Here is a 23,704-nt window from a genome sequence, read left to right as displayed (position 1 = left end):
TTTATACAATATAGAGGGGGTCCCTGCTTCATCTCTCTCTCAGCTAGGGGGTCCTTGGCCTGAAAACGTTGAAGACCCCTGATTTAGTCACAACCCACAGACACACTTAACCACTTTCAACCTAGCATCCCTATTCTGGGCATGTCATTATAGGCAAAAATACAAATATAGCCGATCTACAAGCTCACTACGCGTTGTGACGCAATGTGTTGTGAGCTCGTAAAAATTGGCTATTTTCACTATACTTTTGCACGATGCTGTCAAACATGACAAAGCATTAAATATGGCACTTATTTATGAAAAAGCATAAAAAGTTGAAATAATATGGAGATACAAGGTTTCTGCTGACAGTTCACACATAGAGCTGATGTGGCACTTTGGCAGGCGTTCCCACTCTACCGGCATGTTAAATGAACTCTATAGTGTCTGAAGCCAGACAACTTTTCCACAAGCTTCGGAATTGTGTAAAAAAAAAAGTGGATGAAATATGCTTTCGAATGTTAGAGAAAGTCTGTAAGTAAAACCTTCTAAAAGTCGTGAACGGAAGCCATCATCTGCTTGCTTGTCATTTCCGTTCACTAAAAGATCTTTTAAAATATCATAAACATATATTTTTTTTAATCTCCATTTTCTGCTAAGCAGCAAGCTAGATATACATCGACTAATTTGATAGGATTTATTTACGCGAGTGCGAAGTCGAAATGGCGCTTCCGTTGCACTGACTGACTGAGTGTACCAACAGTGTATCTGGAGAGACTAAATGAACTCTGATAGAGTGGCCAACTGGTGCAAACGTTCAGATAGCCATGTCTACAAGTCGGTATTACACTCTGCATTAAATGAACACTGGGGTTATTACCCTGTGAATCACCTCATTAAAAGGTACCGTACAAGAAGCAGTGACAGTTTCAAAACGTTGAGCAGTCCCCAGAGACATGCGCTCCAGCTAGACTGCAGACAGCTAGACTGGGACACAGTGACTGCTTAGTCAGTGACAAAAGAAGCAGATCTACAAGCTCGAAATGCTGCGCGAAGTGGATCTGCTGCTTTTGATGTTTTCGTGTGACGCTGTAGTGTGATCGAGTAGGGCGTTCATTTACGAAAAAACATTTAAAATATGGAGATAAGAGGTTTCAGCCCGACAGCAAACGATATCTGGAACAAACTCCAAGAAAACTGCTGGTCTGCTGCAACTCTTAGTTATTTTAAATGACAGCTAAAAACCTTTCTGTTTGCCGCTAAAATGTCCTTTTAGGGTGCGGTCACACAAACTATAAATGTGACTATGCGGCGGATTCTGTCAATGCTTCTCAATGGGAACGGAGCTGTTTGTTTCCGTAAAAAAAGCTCTGTTCCCATTGAAAAGCATGGGCAGAATCTGCTGCATAGGCAGATTTAAAGTTCGGTGTGCAACCACACCCTTAGGGCGCGCTCCCACCGCACTTTTATTTTACCTCTGGGGCAGAATCTGCCAATGCTTTGTCAATGTAAATGCGTGGATTCACGCAAGAGCGGATCTTTCCGCCTGTCGCGCAGACCGTGCGTTTATCCGCTCTACACGACTTGTCCATTTGAAGCATAAAACTGCTGGAGGCAGGAGCTGATTTTCCCTCTCTGTCCAATCGGGTGAGTGGAAGGCGGACCGTCCCAAGACTCAGGAAGCACCATGGTGCTCAAGGCAGAAGGCGGTGCGGGCTACGGGGACGGTCTTGAAAGTGAGTGACAGGCGCGTCACTCCCGTTTTTTAGAATCCGCTGGCTGCAAAAAACTGTTGCTGCGCACAACCTGCGTTTAACGCTAGCCGACCATGTTTTGGTGGGAGCGCGCCCTTACATTGTTTTTTTAGTTTTAGTTTTTTTTTGCTGTATCCTATTAAGGAGAAATAGGTGTTTAACTTATTTGTTCCCCTTCCTTTTCACTGAATTCAAATGTATTTTTATAATGTGTTTCCTCTGCTTAATGTTTCATGTAAAGCACGTTGAATTGCCTTGTTGTTGAAATGTGCTAATGTACAAATAAACTCGCCTGGCCCTCGCCTCACATGCAAATATTCGGCAGATATAAAACACTGTATCCCATTTTTTGGCCGTCTGTCCTCCTGCGTTAACCCATTAAGACCGGGAAAGTATCTGTGTCATTTTAAGATTTCTTTGGCTCTTCAAAAATAGCAGATATACAAGCTCATAGCCCTAAGAGCTTGTATATCTGCTATTTTTGAAAAATCGTGAAAATGTGTGCAAAGCTTTGAATACATAAAATAGCAGATATACAAGCTCATAGCGTGGCTATGAGCTTGTAGAGCTGCTATTTTAGAAGAGCCGTGAAAATGTGTGCAAATCTTTGAATATATCTATTTTTAAAGCGAACATTTGTAAAATATTTTGTTCCAGGGACCTCCAGAAGGTGTTAAATATAATGTTAAATATGTTGTAAAAAATACATGTATTCAAAGATTTGCACAAATGTTCAAAAATAGCAGATCTACAAGCTTTTGAATAGCCCAAAGTATAAAATAATGGTTAGAACTAAAAATCTAAAATGACAGAGATGCGTTCCGGGTCTTAATGGGTTAATGTTGAGTGAAAAGCTCTGTACCGCCGAGCCTGGGCGCCGCTGACCTCATCACCGCCGCCAAGTGAGCTCAAGATAATGGAGCTGATGGCGAGACGGATGGATGGAAGCAGCGTTGTCATGGAGACTGGGCTAAGACCCTGGCAAGAGCAAATGACTTCCAAGGAACCGGGGCATTAAAATGGTGAGGGAAAAATGACTTAAAGGGATAGTTCACCCAAAAAATTATCATTTACACACCCCGTGAAGCCTTGAATTCATAGAGATTTTTTGTTTTTGTCGCATTCCTGAGCCAATAATTTGATGCCCGGCAGAAATATGCTAATGTCTCCTACCGGAGCCGCCGCCAGTCATAACATTTTTGGCAAAATAAAAAAAGAGTAATCGATAGGGAAAAAGTCATTTTGGGGGCGAACTATCCCTTTAAGAGTCTGACTCTGTACCGACCACACAGTGCACGCCACACCATAGCCACACAGTGACTCACTATCTGCAGGACTGTGTGTGTGTGTGTGTGTGTGTGTGTGTGTGTGTGTGTGTGTGTGTGTGTGTGTGTGTGTGTGTGTGTGTGTGTGTGTGTGTGTGTGTGTGTGTGTGTGTGTGTGTGTGTGTGTGTGTGTGTGTGTTACTATACAGTACCTGTGAGGGCCAAATGTCCACTTAATATAGACATGTGAGGAGCATTTATTTTGCTTGTCCTCACAAGAGAAATGGTTGTTTTATGGTAAAATAAATATTTGGATTAAGGGGAGTAAGGGTTTACCTTAGATCCGGGTTAGGGTTAGACATTTAGGGCTTAGGTTTGGTTGTTGGGGTAAAAGTAATGCCTCATTTATACTTAGGCGCACGCAGGTGTCGCACAACGAAAACAGCATATTTACAAGATCACAACGCACCGCACCACGACGCATTGTGAGCTTGCAGATTGGCAATTTTTGGCTTTAGGATAAAGGGTTAAAAATTGTACTGTAATTGTAAAAATGGCATTCCTAAAAATGTTATGTCCTCACAAGCACGGTAATATAAATGTTTGTGTGTGTGTGTGTGCGTGACATGCTGGCAATGTCCTTAAAGTTTTTTTTCTTTTTTTGTTTTGTTTTGACCTCAATTACACCCCAAAAAACAGAACTTTGAACATTCTGTGGATTTTCTGTGGTCTGGGGTTTTCTGAATAATTAGGCTAAAAAAAGTGCTGGGATTCGCCCCTGGACTCTTGGTTCTCAAACTTTTTCATGTCAAGGACCCCCAAAATGATATGTATTTAGCCATGGACCCCCATCTCAAAATACTTTGTTCCAGGGTCCCCCAGAAGCACACATTTTAGTTAAAAGTGTATATACATATACATAATATTCAAAGATTTGCACACATTTTTCATAAAAAAAAAAGAAGAAATTATAGCAGATCTACAAGCTCATAGCGCGTCACCGAGTGCTATGAGCTTGTAGATTGTAGCTTGTAGCCAAAGAAATCTAAAATTACCCTTTATGGTTAAGCGGAGTCCCTCAGGGCTCTATACTAGTGTATTGTCAGTTTTCTGTTATCGTGGGGAAAGCTTTTGCTGAAAATAGCCGATCGACGGGCTCACAACGCGTTGCGTTTATACGGATGCTGGTGTTTAAGTGGTTAAACCTGGTAGCCACATCTGGATGCTGATGTCATGCCATGCATCACTTTATTTACTAGGTTTGTGGTGCTATTTTATTGCTGTATGTGATTGAGTTCTGGGAACTCTGGGACGCATCGTAAATTTTCGACTCCATTTTCTCCGCTCACATAAGTCGTTACCTCACGCTGCATGATAATTGGTCAACGTTTTTGAACACTCGGCACAATCGGTGGGTGGAAGTTCAAAGTTGTCAAACTTTTGAGATTGCACCTGTTGGTTCTGTCATGGCAGCTTGGAAGTCCTGACTGTCTCTTTAACTTCTGCTTGCTTGTCCATTAGGTTGGTGCTGCACTCTGCTTGTTGTGGGGTAGTGTGTCCTGGCAATCACCTGGCTGTCTTCCATCCTGCAATCACCTGGCTGGCTATTTATACCCATAGACATATAAAGGTAGACGCCTCCTCCGGCTCTGAGGCGTCTGTATCTCGGGCGCGCACCAGCTTCCGCAGGGCAAGCGGGACGTTTCCGCGTGCGTCACAGAAGGGGACGTTCGGTAGGCCAATCAGAGGCAGGTGGGGGCGGGTCTTTTCGTAACCCAGACCTTGACCCTTTAAAGTAATACAATGCAGGTCCACAAATAACGATTTTTAGCAGCCTCTGCTGGTCATTACCGTCACTGCAGGCCGTTCGTTTATTCCTGCGTTACCCAGAATTCCATTTGTTTTCACCGGAAGACGGAAGCGTTTCAAAAAGCGTTCTTTTAATTGTTTTATACTACCTGTGGATCGTTTCTCTTAGCCAGTGAAGCTTTAGTTACCGTGAGCTGTGTTTTCTTTTTCTGTTGTTTTTCAATCTTCAAATCCTACAATCTCTTAAATCAGCGTGAGATTCCTTTATGTTATTAGCGCGGTAGTTCCTGGCCAAACAGGAAACCAGTGCGGTAGTTCCTGGCCAAACAGGAAACCAGTGCGGTAGTTCCTGGCCAAACAGGAAACCAGTGCGGTAGTTCCTGGCCAAACAGGAAACCGGTGCATTTCCGTTTCCGTTTTCCGGCCGGATGACGTCATTTTCGCGGGAATGGCTAACCTAACCACCGTTTCAATAGAAAATATAATAGAAAAGGCTTTCGTGGAGTGGGTGTTGTGAAACATTTGCCACTCACAAAAGATATACAATTTAACTTTAGTTTTGTTGAAAAAGTTACCTAGTATTACTTTCAGAGGCAGCCGCGCAGCAACTAGTCAGTTAGACACGCTGTGATTGCCTTCTCTAAAATGGCGGCCGCGATACAGGTCGCTCCAACGAACTGCAGAGGCCAATGAGGTATCTAGGTTTCTATATCTATGGTGACAGCACGCAGTGCTCAGTGATATTTTCCAGCTAGTGCACACGCTGGTGCAGCTAGTAGAAGGTCAGTTAAGGTGTTTGCTTTGCTTAAGAACCAGATTCATTCTTGACCTCCAGTAACACTAGTTCTCATCCACAGTCAGCCTGACAGCCTCCCACGCAGCTCCAACCTGGACAGAGGATTGCCGAGATCTACAAGGAGGACTGCTTTTCGTTCCTTGCAACTTTGGACCTCCTTTGGTAAAATCCAACCTTCAGTTATACTTCGGCTTTAGAAGCCTGTACCTCAGTTATTTGAATAAAGGACTCTAAGTTTACTTTCTATACGTCTCCTTTGTCTGTGTTCTGCATCTGGGTTCACACTGTCTGCCCTGACAGGTTCTTTAACCATATAATGATTGAGTCGGGATCTAAAAAGGTAAAAGTCAAACAACCTCAATCGCCATTGTACGTTTCCGCGAACCATGGATAGGTTGAATGTTGACATTTCAATGGCAGAATGCCCTCACTAGCAGGCATAGGTCTCCTGAGAAGAGCCCAAGTAAGGCGCCTGCCGAACGCGCACTAGCGCCGAACGCGTGCCGAGTGGTGCGAAGCCCGCTGCTACCAGCTCAGTGCCGTTCGAGTTGCGTACCAATAGGATGGGAATCAGTTATAATTTAACTCGATGTTACACATTGTCACTGTCGGGCAGAAACCTTGTATCCCTTTTAATTTTTTTATAAATTAATGCCCTACTTTGTCATACAAGACAACTTACAACTTTTGTCATAGCCAATGAATGATCTCACAACGCATCGCACTGTGAGATTGAAGATCATGTATTTTTTTATGTTTTTGGAAGATATTTATTTTTAAATGAAAGTAGTTACATTTGTCTGTGGGCTTCATAAATGTTGAACCAATGAAAAGCATCAACCAGAGCTTGTGACTGAATAATAACTACATTGGATTCATTTTACACATTTCCTGAAAAGTAACGGCTTTTAACGTACAAGGCGTCCGCTCGACAGCGATGATGACATAGTAGTTGACTCGGGAACCGAGGATTGAGTGGACATGGTCGGCATCTGGAAACACTGATATCGTCGCTGTCTGGCAGAAACCAGCTAACTCCATTTTCCAGCTTTTTTCTTTTTTTTTCATTAATCAGTGCTATTGAACACCCTTTACGTCTGTGTGTTGGTTAAAAAATATTGAACCAATGAACCAATGCGCTTCTGACAAAACCAGCTAACTCCATTGGATCCTCAAACTGTCTGCTAAACCAGCTAACACCAAAGGGGGTGGAGTTAGCTGGTTTTTCTGACTCCAGGCTCCACCCCCTTTTGACCTCCAACCTCATTGTGAGCTTGGAGGTCCATTCAGCTGTTCTTATCAATGATGGACAAAACCTCCTAACTCCATTTTATTTTTGTTTTTTCATTTCCTGAAAATGTAACATTTTGGAGTTAGCTGGTTTCTGCCCGACAGCAGAGATATGCAACTTTTCTTTTTTTAAACGTTAAACTCTGGCCAATCAGGCTGAATTCATAACTTGCTTTATTACTCTGTTTGCACTTCTTGACTCATTTTAAGTTGTTTCTGTTTTTATGTAATTGTTTGTTTATATCTATATGTTGTGTACGTTGCAACTTTGTGTGCTGCTGCTTCCCTGGACAAGACTCTCCCTCGTTAAAGAGATTCTCCTGCATAAATAAATGTTAAATAAAAAAACAGCAATGTGCTGGTGCTTCTTACACTGCATCAGAATGGCCATCAGGGCGTTCTTGAACGTCTCCTTGGCCAGCTCCATCTCCTCCTCGTGCTGGGCCTTCTCGCCCATCAGCCGCCGCACGTGGCCGTTGGCCGACTGGATCATGGCGTAGAAGTGGTTGGCCGTGCGGCGGTTGACCTCGCCTCGGTCCACCCAGGTGGACAGGACGGCGATGGCCTCGCCGAACTGGTGGTCGTCTGTGGTTCAAGAAACATTGAATGTACAGGTTAGAGCAGTCAGTGGTTTTCCCAAACCTTTCTGTAACAGGTCCTGGGGTCCTGGGGGCCAGTTGCACCACCTCACACTAAGTTCAAACTTAGCCTAGTTATAGCTTAAATGGCTTTAAAAAAGCCATTTAACCCATTTAGCCGGGAAAGTATCTGTGTCATTTTAGATTTCTTTGGCTATTCAAAAATAGCAGATATACAAGCTCATAGCGCGGCACCGAGTGCCCGCTATGAGCTTGTAGATCTGCTATTTTTTGTTTTTTATGTGAAAATTTGTGCAAATCTTTAAATATATATATATACATTTTTTAAATATATATTCAAAGATTTGCACTCATTTTCACGATTTTTCAAAAAATAGCAGATCTACAAGCTCATAGCGCGGCACTCGGTGCCGTGCTATGAGCTTGTATATCTGCTATTTTTGAATAGCCAAAGAAATCTAAAATGACGAGACACTTTCCCGGATTGAATGTGTTTAAGCTATAACTAGGCTAAGTTTGAACTTAGTGTGAGGTGGTGCAACTGGCCCCTGCTGTAAACTGGTGAGCTCCCAGTATGAGGCTGTCACACTGATGTGACACATCGTATTATCATAGCCTGCATGTAAGACAGCTGGACAGAGGGACCACAGCTATCTGATCCATCAGCTAGCGAGCTATAGCAACTCATTCTACAGCAGTGGTGGAAAGTAACTAAGTACATTTACTTAGGTACTTAAGCACAATTTTGTACTTGAGTATTTCCAATTTCCAATACTTTTACTTCTACTCCACTACATCTCAGAGGCAAATATTGCACTGACACAACGCGTCGCATCGCGACGCGTTGTGAGCTTGTAGATCTGCTATTTTCAAATTTGTAGTACTTTTACTTTTGGTACTTCAAGTACATTTTGATGCCAATACTTTTGTATTTTACTCAAGTAAATTTTTAAGTCTGGACTTTTACTTGTATTAGAGTACTCTTATATTGCAGTATTGGTACTTTTACTTAAGTAAAGAATTTGAGTACTTTTTCCACCACTGTTCTACAGACACTGTACTGTATGTACGCATGTATGCCACGTACAAATGTACAGTACGCAAACACACACACGCACGCACGCACACACAGGCAGTGGATCTGCTACTTTTGATGCTTTTGTGTGACGCTGTAGTATGATCAAGTAGGGAATTGATTAATGAAAAACGCAAACAAGTTTTTTTTTGTCAGTGCAGACAACACCAGAGGAGTGTCTCCGGCTTGAACGTTCATTCACTCACTGTTCTGCTCTTCATGCCCTGCAGCGCAGCCCCTCAACACTAAAATGCCATTTTGAATCTTCGCAGCAAAATCGTTGCTGTCGTGCAGAAACCATTTTTTTTGGGGGGGGGGGGGAATTAATGCCCTACTTCTTCGTGCCACACAAGCTCTTTGTAGATCTGCTAGTTTTGCTTGAAAAGAAATTAAGTGAAAGTGAACGCAGTTAAGTGTGTCTGTGGGTTTTATGAATATTGAATGAAGCGTATAACAAGAGCGTATGTGACTCTAAACAATAACTACATTGGATCCATTTTGGAACACAGGTTATTATTATTTTTTCAATTTCCTGAAATGTCACAGTCTTGGATATACAAGGTTTCCCCCCGACGGCGAGAAAATAGCGCTCGTAAAAAAAAAAAAAAGAAGAAGAAAACTGCTGAGTCTCGGCAGGCCTGTGTCAAGTGTATTCTCTAGCATTTGAATAATAATTGAGCAGCGCCGCCACGGAGCAGCGCACTATTGCAGTAACAGAGTGAATTAGAAAGCATTTAACCCACTAAGACCGGGAACGCACCTGTGTTCATTTTTTTAGATTTCTTTGGCTATTAAAAAAAATAGCAGATATACAAGCTCATAGCGCGGCACCGAGTGCCGCGCTATGAACTTGTAGATCTGCTATTTTTGAAAAATCGTGAAAATGTGTGCAAATCTTTTAATATATACTTTTTTAAAGCGAACGTTTGTAACTCAAATCTTTGGCTTTGGGGGTCCCTGGAACATAATATTCTACAAATGTTTGCTTTAAAAATATATATATTCAGGCCTGGGCCGCAGCGTCCCTAGGCTGCAATGCCAGCCTGACAGCGTGTTGCGGGTTCGACTCCCGTTCCCGCCGACCTTTTCTGCGTGTCACCCCCCCATCTCTCTCCCCATTTTCTGTCAGCCTACTTTCCCTATCAAAGGCATAAAAAGCCCCCCAAAAAAATATCTAAAAAATAATTATATATATATTCAAAGATTTGCACACATTTTCACTATATAAAAAAAAAATGGCAGATTGATGCTATAGCACTCGGTGCCGTGCCATGAGTTTTGTATATCTGCTATTTTTTGAATAGCCAACGAAATCTTAAAACGACACACAGAACATGCGTTCCCGGTCTGGATGGCTTAATGAGCTCAATACCCAGGCGCATCGCGCCCCGCTAGAAGACTCTGTGCCTCTTTCCTCGGCAGATACGAGGCCTCTATTCAGACCGCCGGCAGCAGATTACCGTTACATTACGGCACGCCACAATGAGCCGGCGACAGAATGGAGAACGAACGACTCCGGGAATAATGGAAAGTTATTTCCCTGCCCCCCCTCGAGGGGCCCCGAATAGATTCACAAAGAGTAAAAAAGCTATTCATAAAAATAGTGCTTATTTATGGCAAGATATTAACCCATTAAGACCGGGAACGCATCTGTGTGTCATATTAAGATTTCTTTGGCAATTCAAAAAATAGCAGATATACAAGCTCATAGCGCGGCACCGAGTGCCGCGCTATGAGCTCGTAGATCTGCTATTTTTTTTAAACATTGTGAACATTTGTGCAAATCTTTGAATATATATATATTTTTAAGCGAACATTTGTAACTCAAATCTTTGCTTTTGGAGATTCTACAAATATCTTCTAAATCCTAACAGTTTTTAGAAAAAACGTTGCTATAATCAGTGGTGCTCAAACTTTTTCATGTCAAGGACCCCCAAAATTATATGTATTTGGCCGCGGACCTCAAAATATGTTGTTCCAGGGACCCCCCAGGTGCAAAGATTTGAGTTAAAAACGTTCACTTTGATTTGCACACATTTTCACGATTTTTCAAAAATAGCAGATCTACAAGCTCGTAGCGCGGCACTCGGTGCCGCGCTATGAGCTTGTAGATCTGCTATTTTTTAATAGCCAAAGAAATCTAAAAATGACACAGACTCTTTCCCGGTCTTAATGGGTTAAAGATGGATAGGAGCTGTGCTGAATGGTCCTCCATCGTGCCCAGTGTGTGAATTTAATTGGTACAGGAGGTGTGCTCGTTGCAAACTACGTTCACAAAACAAGGTTTGTGTCATTAACTGGGGGAGGAGAGTAGAGGCAACAAAGAGAGGACGAAAAAAAAGGCTGTCTCTTTTTCTCCTCAGCTTTGCGGTGTAACGTAACGTAACGTAACTAATTACATTTACTTTCCGATACCTTATACTTCTACTCCACTACATCTCAGAGGCTAATCATTTTTTAACTTTTTTTTAAAAACTTTTGACCAGCAGTTACTTTGCCAACGTATAGATTATCATTACAAAACATACATTAACCACTTAAAGAGGTGGTGCCATGGTTTTGCACTTTTTCAGTTTTTCATGTGTCTATGAGGTTGATAGAACTTCATTAAGCCCCCTGGTGGTGTTTTTATGGTGTTTTATGTCTTCTCTGACTATTTTGAGTTTCTACCTGGAGGCTGAAACCTTGAGGGTCAAAACGTATGTATTAAATATGTATTAAAAAATTACAAAAAATGTATGTTTCTACATACTGTACAACAGGAACCCCAAAAGTAGCCTGGTAAAGCCCCTCCCTCCGGAAAATCTCATTTCCATTTGATTTCAGGAAGGAGTCTGGCCTGAAGGCTTGTCTGGGCGTTTCTAGCGCATTACCAAAAAACCGAGCCTATCAGCGTCGTCGCTCATCGTTCTGTGATTGACAGCAAAAGTTGGCCAATCAGGTGGCGAGTTCGAGTGAGCCCGAATGGACCCGAGTGCAGCCTGAGTGCAGCCGACCAAACACGAACGGCAGCCATTGTTTCTGTGGGCAGTTTCTACTTTTTATTTTCGGTTTTAAAACGCACTCAAACTTCTTTTTTGAGGCACGGAATTTACTTATAAGATATCGTTTGGATAGAATTTAGTTGTTTAACTTCATATATGTGGTCAATTAATCATGACAGAGCCTATTTAAAAATAAAATTTCAGAGAACCGGCAGGGGCGGGCAGTGACACGCATGTATCCGAATAAGGCAACCTATTTTGGGCATGGCCGTCTCAAAAGTCCCGTTGCGTCACATTAGTCTGGAGGTGGTAAAAATGCACTGCAATTGGCTGAAGGGGAACAACGATCATTGGCTGAAGGGGTTGTCAGTCAACGGTATTACTCCCGCCCAACTCCAGCCCACAGCCGATATTGCAGAATGGGCAATCATGCCAGACTCACTCCTGAAATAAATTACAAATGAGATTTCCGGAGGGAGGGTTTACCAGGCTACCCCAAAAGGGGTTCCCGTCTTGAATGGTATAGTTACAAATAGGGGTTCCCGTTCAAAGGGATAGTTCACCCCCAAAATGACTTTTTTTCAATCGATTACTCACCCAATGGAGACTTGAATTCATGGAGATTTTTTAGTTTTTGTCGCATTCCTAAGCCAATAATTAAGATGACCGCGGCGGCCATACATTAGCATTTTGACAAAAACAAAAGAATCTCCATGAATTCAAGGCTTCATGGGGTGTGTAATTGATAAAAAATAAGTCATTTTTTGGGGTGAATTATCCCTTTAAGTACCGTATTTGAGTCCAATATTTAGGTACTTTCACTTGAGTATTTCTATTTGTTGATGCCATATCAGTGGCGCTGGAAGTCATTTATTCCAAGGGGGGCTGGGCTTGGCATTTTTTCACGATAATTTTCACCTTTTTCACATATTTTTCACCTTTTTCAACAAATATTGTATTACCCAAAGTTAAATACATCATTGTTTTAATATATATGTGTGTATATAGACTTAAAAAATTATATATATTTTTTTAATTTACAAAAAAAAATATATATATATTTTTTTGGCTTCCCACCACCAGGGGGGCTGCAGCCCCTATAGCCCCCTCTTCCCGCGCCACTGTACCATATGCTTCTACTCATAGCGCGGCACCGAGTGCCACGCTATGAGCTTGTAGATCTGCTATTTTTGAAAAATCGTGAAAATGTGTGCAAATCTTTAGTTTGAATATATATATATACTTTTTTAAAGCAAAAGTTTTTAACTCAAATCTTTGCTTCTGGGGATTGATTGCAGTTTGTTTCCCCTAAAGTTTTTTTAAATAGATTTGTTTTACTTATGTTGCTATATTATCAATGATTTTAAAACTTTTTTCATGTCAAGGACCCCCCAAAATAATATGTATTTGTCCGCGGACCCCCATCCCATCTAAGAATATTTCGTTCCAGGGACCCCCAGAAGCAAAGATTTGAGTTGAAAATAAAAGATTTGCAAAAATGTTCTAATTTCTTTCTTAAAAAAATAGCAGATCTACAAGCTCATAGCGCGGCACTCTATGAGCTTGCATATCTGCTATTTTTGAATAGCCCAAAGAAATCTTAAAATGACACACATGCGTTCCCTTCCCGGGCCTTAAAGGGTTAACATAGGAGGAGAGAAGGAGTGGAGGAAGTGAGGAAAGCAGGTGCAGGAGGCAGTAGGAGATGATGAAGGGGACCAGTGGGCTGTAAACTGGCCAGCTCCCAGTATGAGGCTGTCACAGTGATGTGACACATCGTATTATCATAGCCTTCCATGTAAGTCAGCTGGACAGGGACCACAGCTGTCTGATCCATCAGCTAGCGAGCTATAATAACAACTCATTCTACAGACACTCTGCTGCTGTATGTCAGTGGTGTAAAGTAACTATAAGTACAATTTGTTAGGTATTTTTTACTTTACTGGAGTAAAGATACAATTTTCTGTACTTTTACTTCTACTCTACTACATCTCAGAGGCAAATATTGTACTTTTACTCCACTATAATCATTTGAAAACTTTAGTTACTAGTTATTTTGAAGATTTTGATTATTATTACAAAACATACATTAACTACTTCACATTAACTACTTCAGCCCTATATACATTTCGGCCATTTGAAAATAGCAGATCTACAAGCTCACAATGCGTGGCGATGCGTCGCTTTTACTCAAGTAATTTTTTTATTCCAGACTTTTACTTTTAACAGAGTATTTCTACATTGCAGTATTGATACTTTTACTTAAGTAAAACATTTGAGAACTTTTTCTACCACTGCTGTATGTACGCATAAACGCACGCGCCACACACACACACGCACACACGCACACGCACACACACACGCACGTGCAGCAGGGGTTTTAGGCAGAGCAGAGAAAGAAAAAAACAAACGACTCAACATCTGCAGCTGTGTTCCCATCCAGCGTCAGGCTCATTTGAAACGTCAAATACTTCAAAATGTGTGCAAATTTGATTAATTTCCATAAATGAATATACAGTCGGAGGAGAGTTATGATGATGAGAGACACACATCAGCAAGAGGGAAAAAGAGGTATTTAAATACAGAAGTGAATTTAGACACAGCGTACAATAAGCACAATTACATAATCATTATGTCCTCTCTGTCAGGGCGGAAACCTCACACGTCCAAAACTGTTACTTTTCAGGAATGCAAATTCAAAAATCACAAAAGTAGCAGATCTACAAGCTCGAGCTTGTGGATCTGCTACTTTTGATGCTTTTGTGTGCTGCTGTAGTATTATCAAGTAGGCGTTAATTTACAAAGAAAATGGAGATATGAGGTTTCTGCCCCACAGCGAGGATAATCATTATTTGGAATGGGACCAGGAGAGACAGAGACAGTACAGTTTGTTGACAATCCGTCTCATTATTTGAGCTTCCAGATCAAAACATCTGGAAACGGCTCTCAACACCAAGCCATCAAATCAGCACAGGACATTTTAAACATGAATGTCTAATCATTAGAGTATAGCTACCTTATCTGTACTGAAATTAAACCTCAGAGAAAAATTATCCTTGATGAAATATACCTCTATCTTTAGCTCAAAACTCCTCTTCCACTTTTTTAAACCATCATCGCTGTCTAAACAGACAGACAGACAGACAGACTTGTATTGGCCGGGTGTCCCTGTACACAAACGAATGCATTGCATTGCAACACATTGTGAGCTTGTAGATCGACAATTTTTTGCCAAACGTTTGCCTATAATGTTTTGCAGAATGTTCAGAACTGGGTGAAAAAAATGGGTTACAAAAATCATGGGATAAAGATTTTGGCAAAACATAAATAAATAAAAATAAACAGGATGGATAGACAGATAAATAGATGCAACCAGATCTGTGTGTATGTATGCATCTATTTTATTTATGTATTTATGTAAACATAGATAGATATATTATTGTACTGTGCATAAAGAGATAGATGATAAAGAGGCAGAGTTGAAGGAAAGATGATTTCAGTGGATGAGTGGGTGCAGTGGATGGACGGACGGATGGACGGACAGAGAGGTAGAGATGCGCGTGCGCGCGTGCATGTGTGTGCGTGCGTGCGTGCGTGCGTGCGTGCGTGCGTGCGTGCGTGTGTGCGTGCGTGTGTGCGTGTGTGTGTGTGTGTGTGTGTGTGTGTGTGTGTGTGTGTGTGTGTGTGTGTGTGTGCGTGTGTGTGTGCGTGTGTGAACACATCTGTCTGATGTGTACACTAATCCAAGCCAACTGCAATCAATACCCAATTAGCGGGGGATGATCAAAGGTACGTGTGTATAACCCAATAATCACATTCCTGTTCCGGCCGTACTCACATCTTGACTAACTGTGTCTGACAATGTACAGCATCCATTCCAGACGAGACAACGTCTGGCGCTTTGTTTTATTGCTTTATGCAGCTGTACGATAACAGACGTGAGATTACGCATTAGTCCAATGCAAGTCGTTCTTAAATGGCGATGAGATGAAATCAATAATTGTTGCTGAGACCACGAGCTGCTCTAGAGATATCATTAGTTCTCTCAGCGTGGGACCTCTGAGGCGCTGAGCGCTAGAGTTCACTCACGTGCACGCACACACGCGCACAAGCACATGCACACACACCATATTTACTGCAGTGCCTCTGTAGACAATATGCCCTGTTATTATTCCAATCAACAGCTGAGGTAAATATTTCTCCCTTCACATTCAATCAGAGTCGCTAACTGTATAAACACTCTGTTAACCCCTTATTGAGCGGAGTACCCCAGGGGTCTATACAAGGCCCTCCCCCCCTCCTTTTTTCCCCCTCAATACCAAATCTCTTCGTGTTGAAAATAGCCAATGCTATGCACAGTTGCACACAGGATAAATCTCCCATCCTCATACACACAGTGTCGAAAGTCTCTGTCATGCCAAATCTTGTATTGTGTCTTATTTCCTTGTGGCTAAATATAACTAAGGCATGGCAAGCAGTTAGAACTGCAGATTCACTTCCACATTTTCCGCCGTAATCTGAACACTCTTCAGACTAGAGCTCTTCACGGGTGCCCCGATTCCGAAAGGAATACCCGACAGGACCACGAGACCCGGGTCGAATCCGTGTCTTATCATAATCACTCGGGGCCGGGTCGGAATCGGCGCAATTACCCCGGAACTCCGGTCTGTCTATCATTATGTGTAATACCCGGGTGGATCTGAGCAGACCCGTAGTATGCCTACTGTGTGTGTGTGTGTGTGTGTGTGCGCGGCTGCACTAATCAGGAGAGAAAGCAACGAAGTGCTGTCTAACTTGTGTGTGATGTTTTAGACAAATTCAAATAACAGACCTAGGATCAGGTTTAGTGCAGAAGCGACATGAACGGCTGTGCATCTTGCGCGATGTTTTAGGCTGGTTGAGGATCAGATTACGGCATTATTATTATCAGCAGCCAGGCTGATTTGAAAACACCGGCGTGCGAATCATGGATTCCTCTGACGAGGTGAAAGCAAAGCTCTGATCATAAAATGGTCATTGGTCAATAGGTCTGCTATTACTTCTTAAAGTCCACATTTATTTACAAAAACAACCTCTAGTCACGCATATTAAATGAATACCTCTGCGCATATTTATTTATTTTTGTAGTTTCATATGCGCTTTTTTAAAGGGCTGGGTCGGGTCTGTCTCGGAATCTCGGAACAAATTTCACGGGGCCAATTAGGTCCCGGTTCTGGAAGAAAAGAAAGAGTCGGAACGGCTCGGAATCGGACCAAATTTCTTGGGACCATTTCGTTTCGAGTCCGGTTTTTTTTTCACCCGTGAAGAGCTCTACTTCAGACTCCACTTTAGCCCGTAGAACTTGACCTAGCCTTGACGACCATGTAGACTTGTAATGTTATTATTGAGCCCCCTGAAGGACCCCTGGGGGTCCTGCGGATCCCACTTTGAGAACCACTGGTTTATGACACGCAGTGGTGGAAAGTAACTAAGTACATTTACTCAAGTACTGTACTTAAGTACAATTTTGAGGTATTTGTACTTTACTTGAGTATTTCCAATTTCCAATACTTTTACTTCTACTCCACTACATCTCAGAGGCAAATATTGTACTTTTACTCCACTACAATTATTTGAAAACTTTAGTTACTAGTTACTTTTCAGATATAAACTATGATATAATGAAACATACATTAACCACTTTAGCCCTATTTTATACATAGGCTATTTGAAAATAGCAGATCTACAAGCTCACAACGCGTCGCATCGCGACGCGTTGAGAGCTTGTAGATCGGCTATTTTCAAATATTTAGTACTTTTACTTTTGGTACTTTAAGTACATTTTGATGCCAATACTTTTGTACTTTTACTCAAGTAAATTTTAAATTTTGGATTTTTACTTGTAACAGAGTATTTTTATATTGCAGTATTGGTACTTTTACTTAAGTACAGAATTTGAGTACTTTTTCCACCACTGATGACACGTGACTGTATGTATGTATGTATGTATGACAGTCAGCGGCCGGCCTGTACCTTTGAGCCTCTCGGCCAGCAGTCCCGCCTCGTGCTCGGAGTAGTGCGTGACGGGAGGCGGCGAGGGCGGTCTGAGGCGGTCCTCGTAGACCTGGAAGCGGTGCCTCTCCTCGCGGGCGAACAGCCGCTGTTTACACTCCCACTCGTACAGGTCGTCCCGGGCCTGGGCGAAGTCCACGTGGATCCTCCCCGAGTCCTTCTTGTCTGTGCTGGAGCCGATGCGCATCCGGTAGCCTGCGTGAGGGGGAAAGAGACCACAGTTATGAGCATGATGTGTGTCACTGGCCCAGTGGTGGAAAGTAACTAAGTACATTTACTTAAGTACTGTACTTAAGTACAATATTGAGGTATTTGTACTTTACTTGAGTATTTCTAATTTCCAATACTTTTACTTCTACTCCACTACATCTCAGAGGCAAATATTGTACTTTTACTCCACTACATTTACTTAAAAACTTTAGTTACTAGTTACTTTTCAGATATAAATTATGATATTACAAAACATACATTTACCACTTTAGCCCTATTTTATACCTAGGCTATTTGAAAATAGCAGATCTACAAGCTCACAACGCGTCGCTTTGCGACGCGTTGTGAGCTTGTAGATCGGCTATTTTCAAACATTTTTGTACTTTTACTTTTGGTACTTTAAGTACATTTTGATGCCAATACTTCTGTACTTTTACTCAAGTAAATTTAGAATTCCGGACTTTTACTTGTAACAGAGTACTTCTCCAGTGCAGTATTGATACATTTACTTAAGTAAAACATTTGAGTACTTTTTCCACCACTGGGATTCAGATTCAAAAGTAGCAAAAGTAGCAGATCTACAAGCTCAAAACACGTCGCTTGTAGATCTGCTACTTTTGCTGCTTTTGTGTGACGCTGTAGTATGATCAATTAGGTTGTTAATTTACGGGGGGGGGAAAAAGTTAAAATATGGAGATAAGAGGTTTCTTCCCGACAGCAACAATATATTGTTGTATCTGGATCAACAAGGGCTTATCTTATCTTATCTTGCACAGTGTTTTTTCTACATAAATAAATAAATGCTTTTGAAACATATATAAATATTTTTTCAAATATATTTTTGGGGACTTTTATGCCTTTATTTGACACGACAGTAGGCTGACAGGAAATGGGGAGAGATTGGGGGGGGTGGTGACACACAGCAAAGGTTGTCTGGATCGGGAGTCGAACACGCGACTCTGTCAAGCTGCATTACCAGCGTATGTGGTATGCTGCGCCTGGACCGCTAGGCCAGCGGGCGCCCCTTATAAATATATTTTAACCACTTTCGACGTTGAACTGTATAGACATACAGTACAGTGACCTTATGCTAGGAGCATGCACATGATGCATACACACACACTCCCAGGCTGCCAACGTGCATTATACATGTATTCATACCATCACAACATTACATATTCACTGCTTATACTGTACCATTAGCACGTAAACATGAGGGAGTTTACATTTTTCACATTCATAATGCTAAAATATTCATCTCATCTCTCTCCTCGGACAGATCTTTGCCCATGGTATGAATACAGAGTGAAGAGTGCGTGCGTGCGTGCGTGCGTGGGTGGGTGCGTGCGTGCGTGCGTGCGTGCGTGCGTGCGTGCGTGCGTGCGTGCGTGCGTGCGTGCGTGCGTGCGTGCGTGCGTGTAAAACCGGGAAAGCATCTGTGTCATATGAGATTTTAAACGTTGGCTATTAACCCATTAACTCTTTGACTGCGGACGACGCGATAACGCGTCAAGTGCTACTTTGTCCAGTTGGCCGTCGACGCGCTCGACGCGCTGGACGCGCGTTCATTGTTTAATCTCTGATTGCGCTATGCTGCTTAATATTCAATGTTATTCTCGAGTTCCACTTACTTCACGGACATCTGCATCCGGTTTCATGACCTGGATTCCGTTTCCGGTTTTTGATTCTTTTCCCCAGTCATTTTCGTCCAAAATAGGTAAATAAACGGTCTTTCACACGGTATGACGGACAAACGGACAGTTTCTCTTCTATAATCTATGGTCTGGGTGACGATCAGTCATCGCCGTCGTATATCACAACGTAATTTTCGCCGATCAAAACAATGGGGGGGACGTCACATCCGTTTTCATGTTTTTCCTTGTCTAATCTATGAAGAAGGGTGAGAGAGACCCAACGACATGATCAAAGCTGTCATGTGCTGCGCTCTAGTGGCGGATTTGTGCTGGGTCTTTACATTATGTGTCCTTAAATTATTTTCATGAGAAAAATTCAAAATATAAAAATAAAAAAACACGAAAATTGCTGGCACTGGGGGAGTACTTTATGAAAATACTCTGGCAGTCAAAGAGTTAAGACCTGGAACTGTGTCATTTTTAGATTTGAGCTAAAAAGCATTATTTTACACTTTGGGCTATTCAAAAATAGCAGATCTACAAGCTCATAGCGCGGCACCGAGTGCCGCGCTATGAGCTTGTAGATCTGCTATTTTTGAAAAATCGTGAAAATTTGTGCAAATCTTTTGAATATATATATTTTTACAGCGAACATTTTTAACTCAAATCTTTGCTTCTGGGGGGTCCCTGGAACAAAATATTTTGATGGGGGTCGGCGGCCAAATACATATAATTCTGGGGGTCCTTGACATGAAAAAGATTGAGCACCACTGATATAGAAACATAGGTTTTTCAGAATACTGTTGAGATTTAGGAGACATGTAGAATCGGCTTCAGGTCTCAATGGGTTAAAAAATAGCAGATTGTTCACACAGTGAACAATCTAAACTACTGGTTTAAAAGACATTTTGTAGAATCGGCCTCAGGTCTATTAAGTGTATGTATGTGTATGCATACCAGTGCACAGTAAAACAGTTTCACAGTGTACATGTATGTGTGCGTGTGCGTGCGCGCGTGCGTGTGTGTGTGTGTGTGTGTGTGTGTGTGTGTGTGTTTGTGCGTGCGTGCGAGTGTCTACCTGATAAGTAGAGGGCCTTGTCGATCATGAACTCCTCGCTGTAGCGGATGTGGCAGAAGTTCTTCTTGCTCTTGCGGATGGCGATGATCTCTCCACACTGGTCGAACACCTCCCTGACGATCTCCTCGCTGGAGTTCTCCGGCAGACCGCCCACAAACACCGTCTTACAGCCCGGCGGGCGCTCCCGCATCGACGGAGGGGGCAGGTCTGAGGACGGGGTAGTCAGTATAAAGTATAATTAGCAACACCACAGCGTAGAAATGCGTAAAAGTAAAAGTCCTGTATTAAAAATTTACTTAAAGGACCACTTTTTCAACCTATCTTCATCTAATTGGTCCTCAATAATGCTCATTATAATATGGCACCATTTGTTTCTAGTCACTAGTCACAAAAAAAATATGTTTTTAATATTTTATTAATGCGAGAACAATGGCTTCAATTATAGCATGCTAACTTTACAGAAATAGAAAGCCTGCCGTTGTAGATCGGCTATTTTTGGCTAAAGTTCTCCTCAGAAAAGGAGATCTATCTATCTAGGGTGGTTAATGAAAAAAAAAATCATATCACACAAAGATTTTGCAGCCCCCCTGTAGTAACTCTGAGGACCCCCTAGGGGTCCCGGACCCCCTGTTGAAGACCCCTAGTGTAGACCCAGGACTCAGGAAGCACACCCGTGACAAAAACTGGAAAGAGCCTTACAGACAATACTTCTGCGGTATACGTCATTGTTTGCTGAGACAGATGGCCTTGCATCGCTATTGCCTCACACTCCAGATATCACATCAGCTTTATCATCCCACATGGGGAAATTAGTTTGGTCCAGTGCTCCACGGATAAAAAATAAATAACTCCAGCATAAAACAATAGAATACACAGTAGTCTTACTGTGTCTCTCTCTCCGTATGACCCCGTGTGGGATAATAAAGTTGATCCGAAGGCTGATGCAAGAGCAGTGCAAGCCAGGCCATTTTTGACTAACAAGCGATAATGTACCGTAGCAAAATGTCTCTGCTATCATAATACAGCCTGCGATTCCGGCCAGTTCTGGTCATGGATGTGCTTTCATGGCATGGCTACATGTCAAAAGAAATATGAAATTCTTATTAAAGTTTTTGCAATATTATGGAGGTTTTGATTGAAACTTGAAGCATTTTCATTCAGCGACAGATGTTAATTCACTTCAATATTCTTGGATGGAATGCTGCACAGAGTGCGTTCGCTCATGTCTCTCAACGCTCTTCACAAATAAAGTAAAAATCTGCCTAAGAATGATTCTTTTAAAGGATAGTTGGACAGAAAGCACAGCCAGGAGGCTGCACGGCTGTCATGCTGCAAGTAGCCAAATGGCTGTCATGCTGCAGGTAGCCAAGAGGCTGCCTGGCTGTCACGCTGCAGGTAGCCATGAGGCTGCATGGCTGGCTGTCACGCTGCAGGTAGCCATGAGGCTGCATGGCTGTCATGCTGCAGGTAGCCATGAGGCTGCATGGCTGGCTGTCACACTGCAGGTAGCCATGAGGCTGTATGGCTGTCACGCTGCAGGTAGCCATGAGGCTGCATGGCTGTCACACTGCAGGTAGCCATGAGGCTGTATGGCTGTCACGCTGCAGGTAGCCATGAGGCTGCATGGCTGTCACACTGCAGGTAGCCATGAGGCTGCATGGCTGTCACGCTGCAGGTAGCCATGAGGCTGCATGGCTGGCTGTCACGCTGAAGGTCACTTACTGGGGTTCTGTGGGAAGAGGGTGCAGCTCTTGCAGTGGATGATCTCCTTGATCACGGGCATGTCGGGCGGAACGGGCGGAGGCGGCACCAGGCTGATGCCCGCCATCATGGGGTTGATGGGGCCGAGGAGGCCCAGGTTGGGGTCGAATCCCTGGATACATAGAGTGTCTGCGGAGAGAGAGAGAGAGAGAGAGAGAGAGAGAGAGAGAGAGGGGTGTGAGAGGTCAAACCAAGGAGAAATCGTGGAGAAGAACAGTGTCAAACATCGAGTGATTGATTGTTAAAATAAACATGGTCTGAAAATGCACGCGGTGATGGGTGGGCCCTGATCCAGAAAAGGTTGGGGAACTGCTGGAGTAGAAAAAGCTCTGAGGTGTAAAGTACAGCCCTCAGCAGGCAGCAAGAAGCTGACCTGATATTTGCGTCGACCACATAATCACATAATCACAACGGCGCCGGGTTCTGGGTTCGAGGCGAGCAGACCTGTGTTGACCTGAGTCTCTAAACTCCTCTCTCTCTCTGACCTCACTCCATTTCCTGTCTCCCTACATCGTCCTGACTCAATAAGAAAAAACCCGCCCTCTGCTCCAAGACAAAGACAAAGAGGGAGAGAGAGAGATAGATAGATAGAGAGAGAGAGATAGAGATAGAGAGAGAGATAGAGAGAGAGAGAGAGGGAGAGGGAGAGGGAGACAGAGAGAGAGAGAGAGAGAGAGAGAGAGAGAGAGAGAGAGAGAGAGAGAGAGAGAGAGAGAGAGAGAGAGATGGGGTCAATGGTGTAAGTACATTTACTCAATTACTGTACTGTAATTTTGAGGTACTTTTACTCTACATTAGTATTAAAACATTTTGATAGCCTACTTTATACTAAAAAGTACAAATATTGTACATTTGTTTTACCTCACTACTATTATTTGACAGCCTTAGTTACGAGTTACTTTGCAGATTTAAAAACGAAAACAAACTTTGGTACTGTATGTATATTTTTATTAAAATATGAGTACTTTTTTCCACCACTGTCTGGTGAGGATTAAGAACCTAGCCGTGGTCAGAGAGACCCCCGGAGCTGACTAAGTGAAAAGTGAGTCGGCCTGGGGGGGTTGCTGCTCGGTCTCACACAGTGTTGCCATGTCTGCTCACTATAAGCGACTTTGGACTTGTTTTTCCTGTAAAGTTTTGTGGGTTTGTGTTTTTTTGGGCTTGTTTCTAAAAAAGAAGTGTTAGTTGCTTATTTGGGCTTGCTTTAAAAAGCAGTTTACACAATAACTAAGGACCCCAAAATTAATATGCATTTGTCCAAGAAAACCCATCTGAAAATATTTAGTACCAGGGACCCTCCCCATTTGTGTGATTTGTGTTAGAATGTTTCAGATATATTCCAAACGTTTCACACTTCGCAATCGCGACGCGTTGTGAGCTTGTAGATCTGCTATTTCCAAATAGCTGATGTAATATTGG

At 42.6% G+C, this 23,704-nt stretch overlaps 1 protein-coding gene across 1 annotated transcript in view; it reads right to left on the bottom strand.

The window, feature by feature from the left end:
• The window catches only part of enox1 (ecto-NOX disulfide-thiol exchanger 1), a gene marked incomplete at its 3' end in the record, with an annotated part of 50,588 nt that extends 28,200 nt beyond the window's left edge, over window positions 1–22,388 (bottom strand). The window contains exons 1-4 of the mRNA XM_080456776.1: window positions 22,247–22,388; window positions 20,525–20,731; window positions 17,564–17,797; window positions 7,266–7,478 (exon numbers count right to left, since the gene is read on the bottom strand). Coding sequence (XP_080312902.1) covers window positions 7,266–7,478; window positions 17,564–17,797; window positions 20,525–20,731; window positions 22,247–22,355 — 763 coding nt within the window. The 5' untranslated portion in view covers window positions 22,356–22,388. The remainder of the gene's footprint in view (window positions 1–7,265; window positions 7,479–17,563; window positions 17,798–20,524; window positions 20,732–22,246) is intronic.
• Between the last annotated feature and the right edge of the window lie 1,316 nt (window positions 22,389–23,704).

This window comes from Gymnoscopelus braueri (assembly GCF_963280865.1).
Source record: "Gymnoscopelus braueri genome assembly, chromosome: 18".
NCBI classification, from domain to species: Eukaryota; Metazoa; Chordata; class Actinopteri; order Myctophiformes; family Myctophidae; genus Gymnoscopelus; species Gymnoscopelus braueri.
The sequence above is the reverse complement of the archived record's forward strand: the minus strand, read 5'-3'. Positions and strand labels throughout refer to the sequence as shown.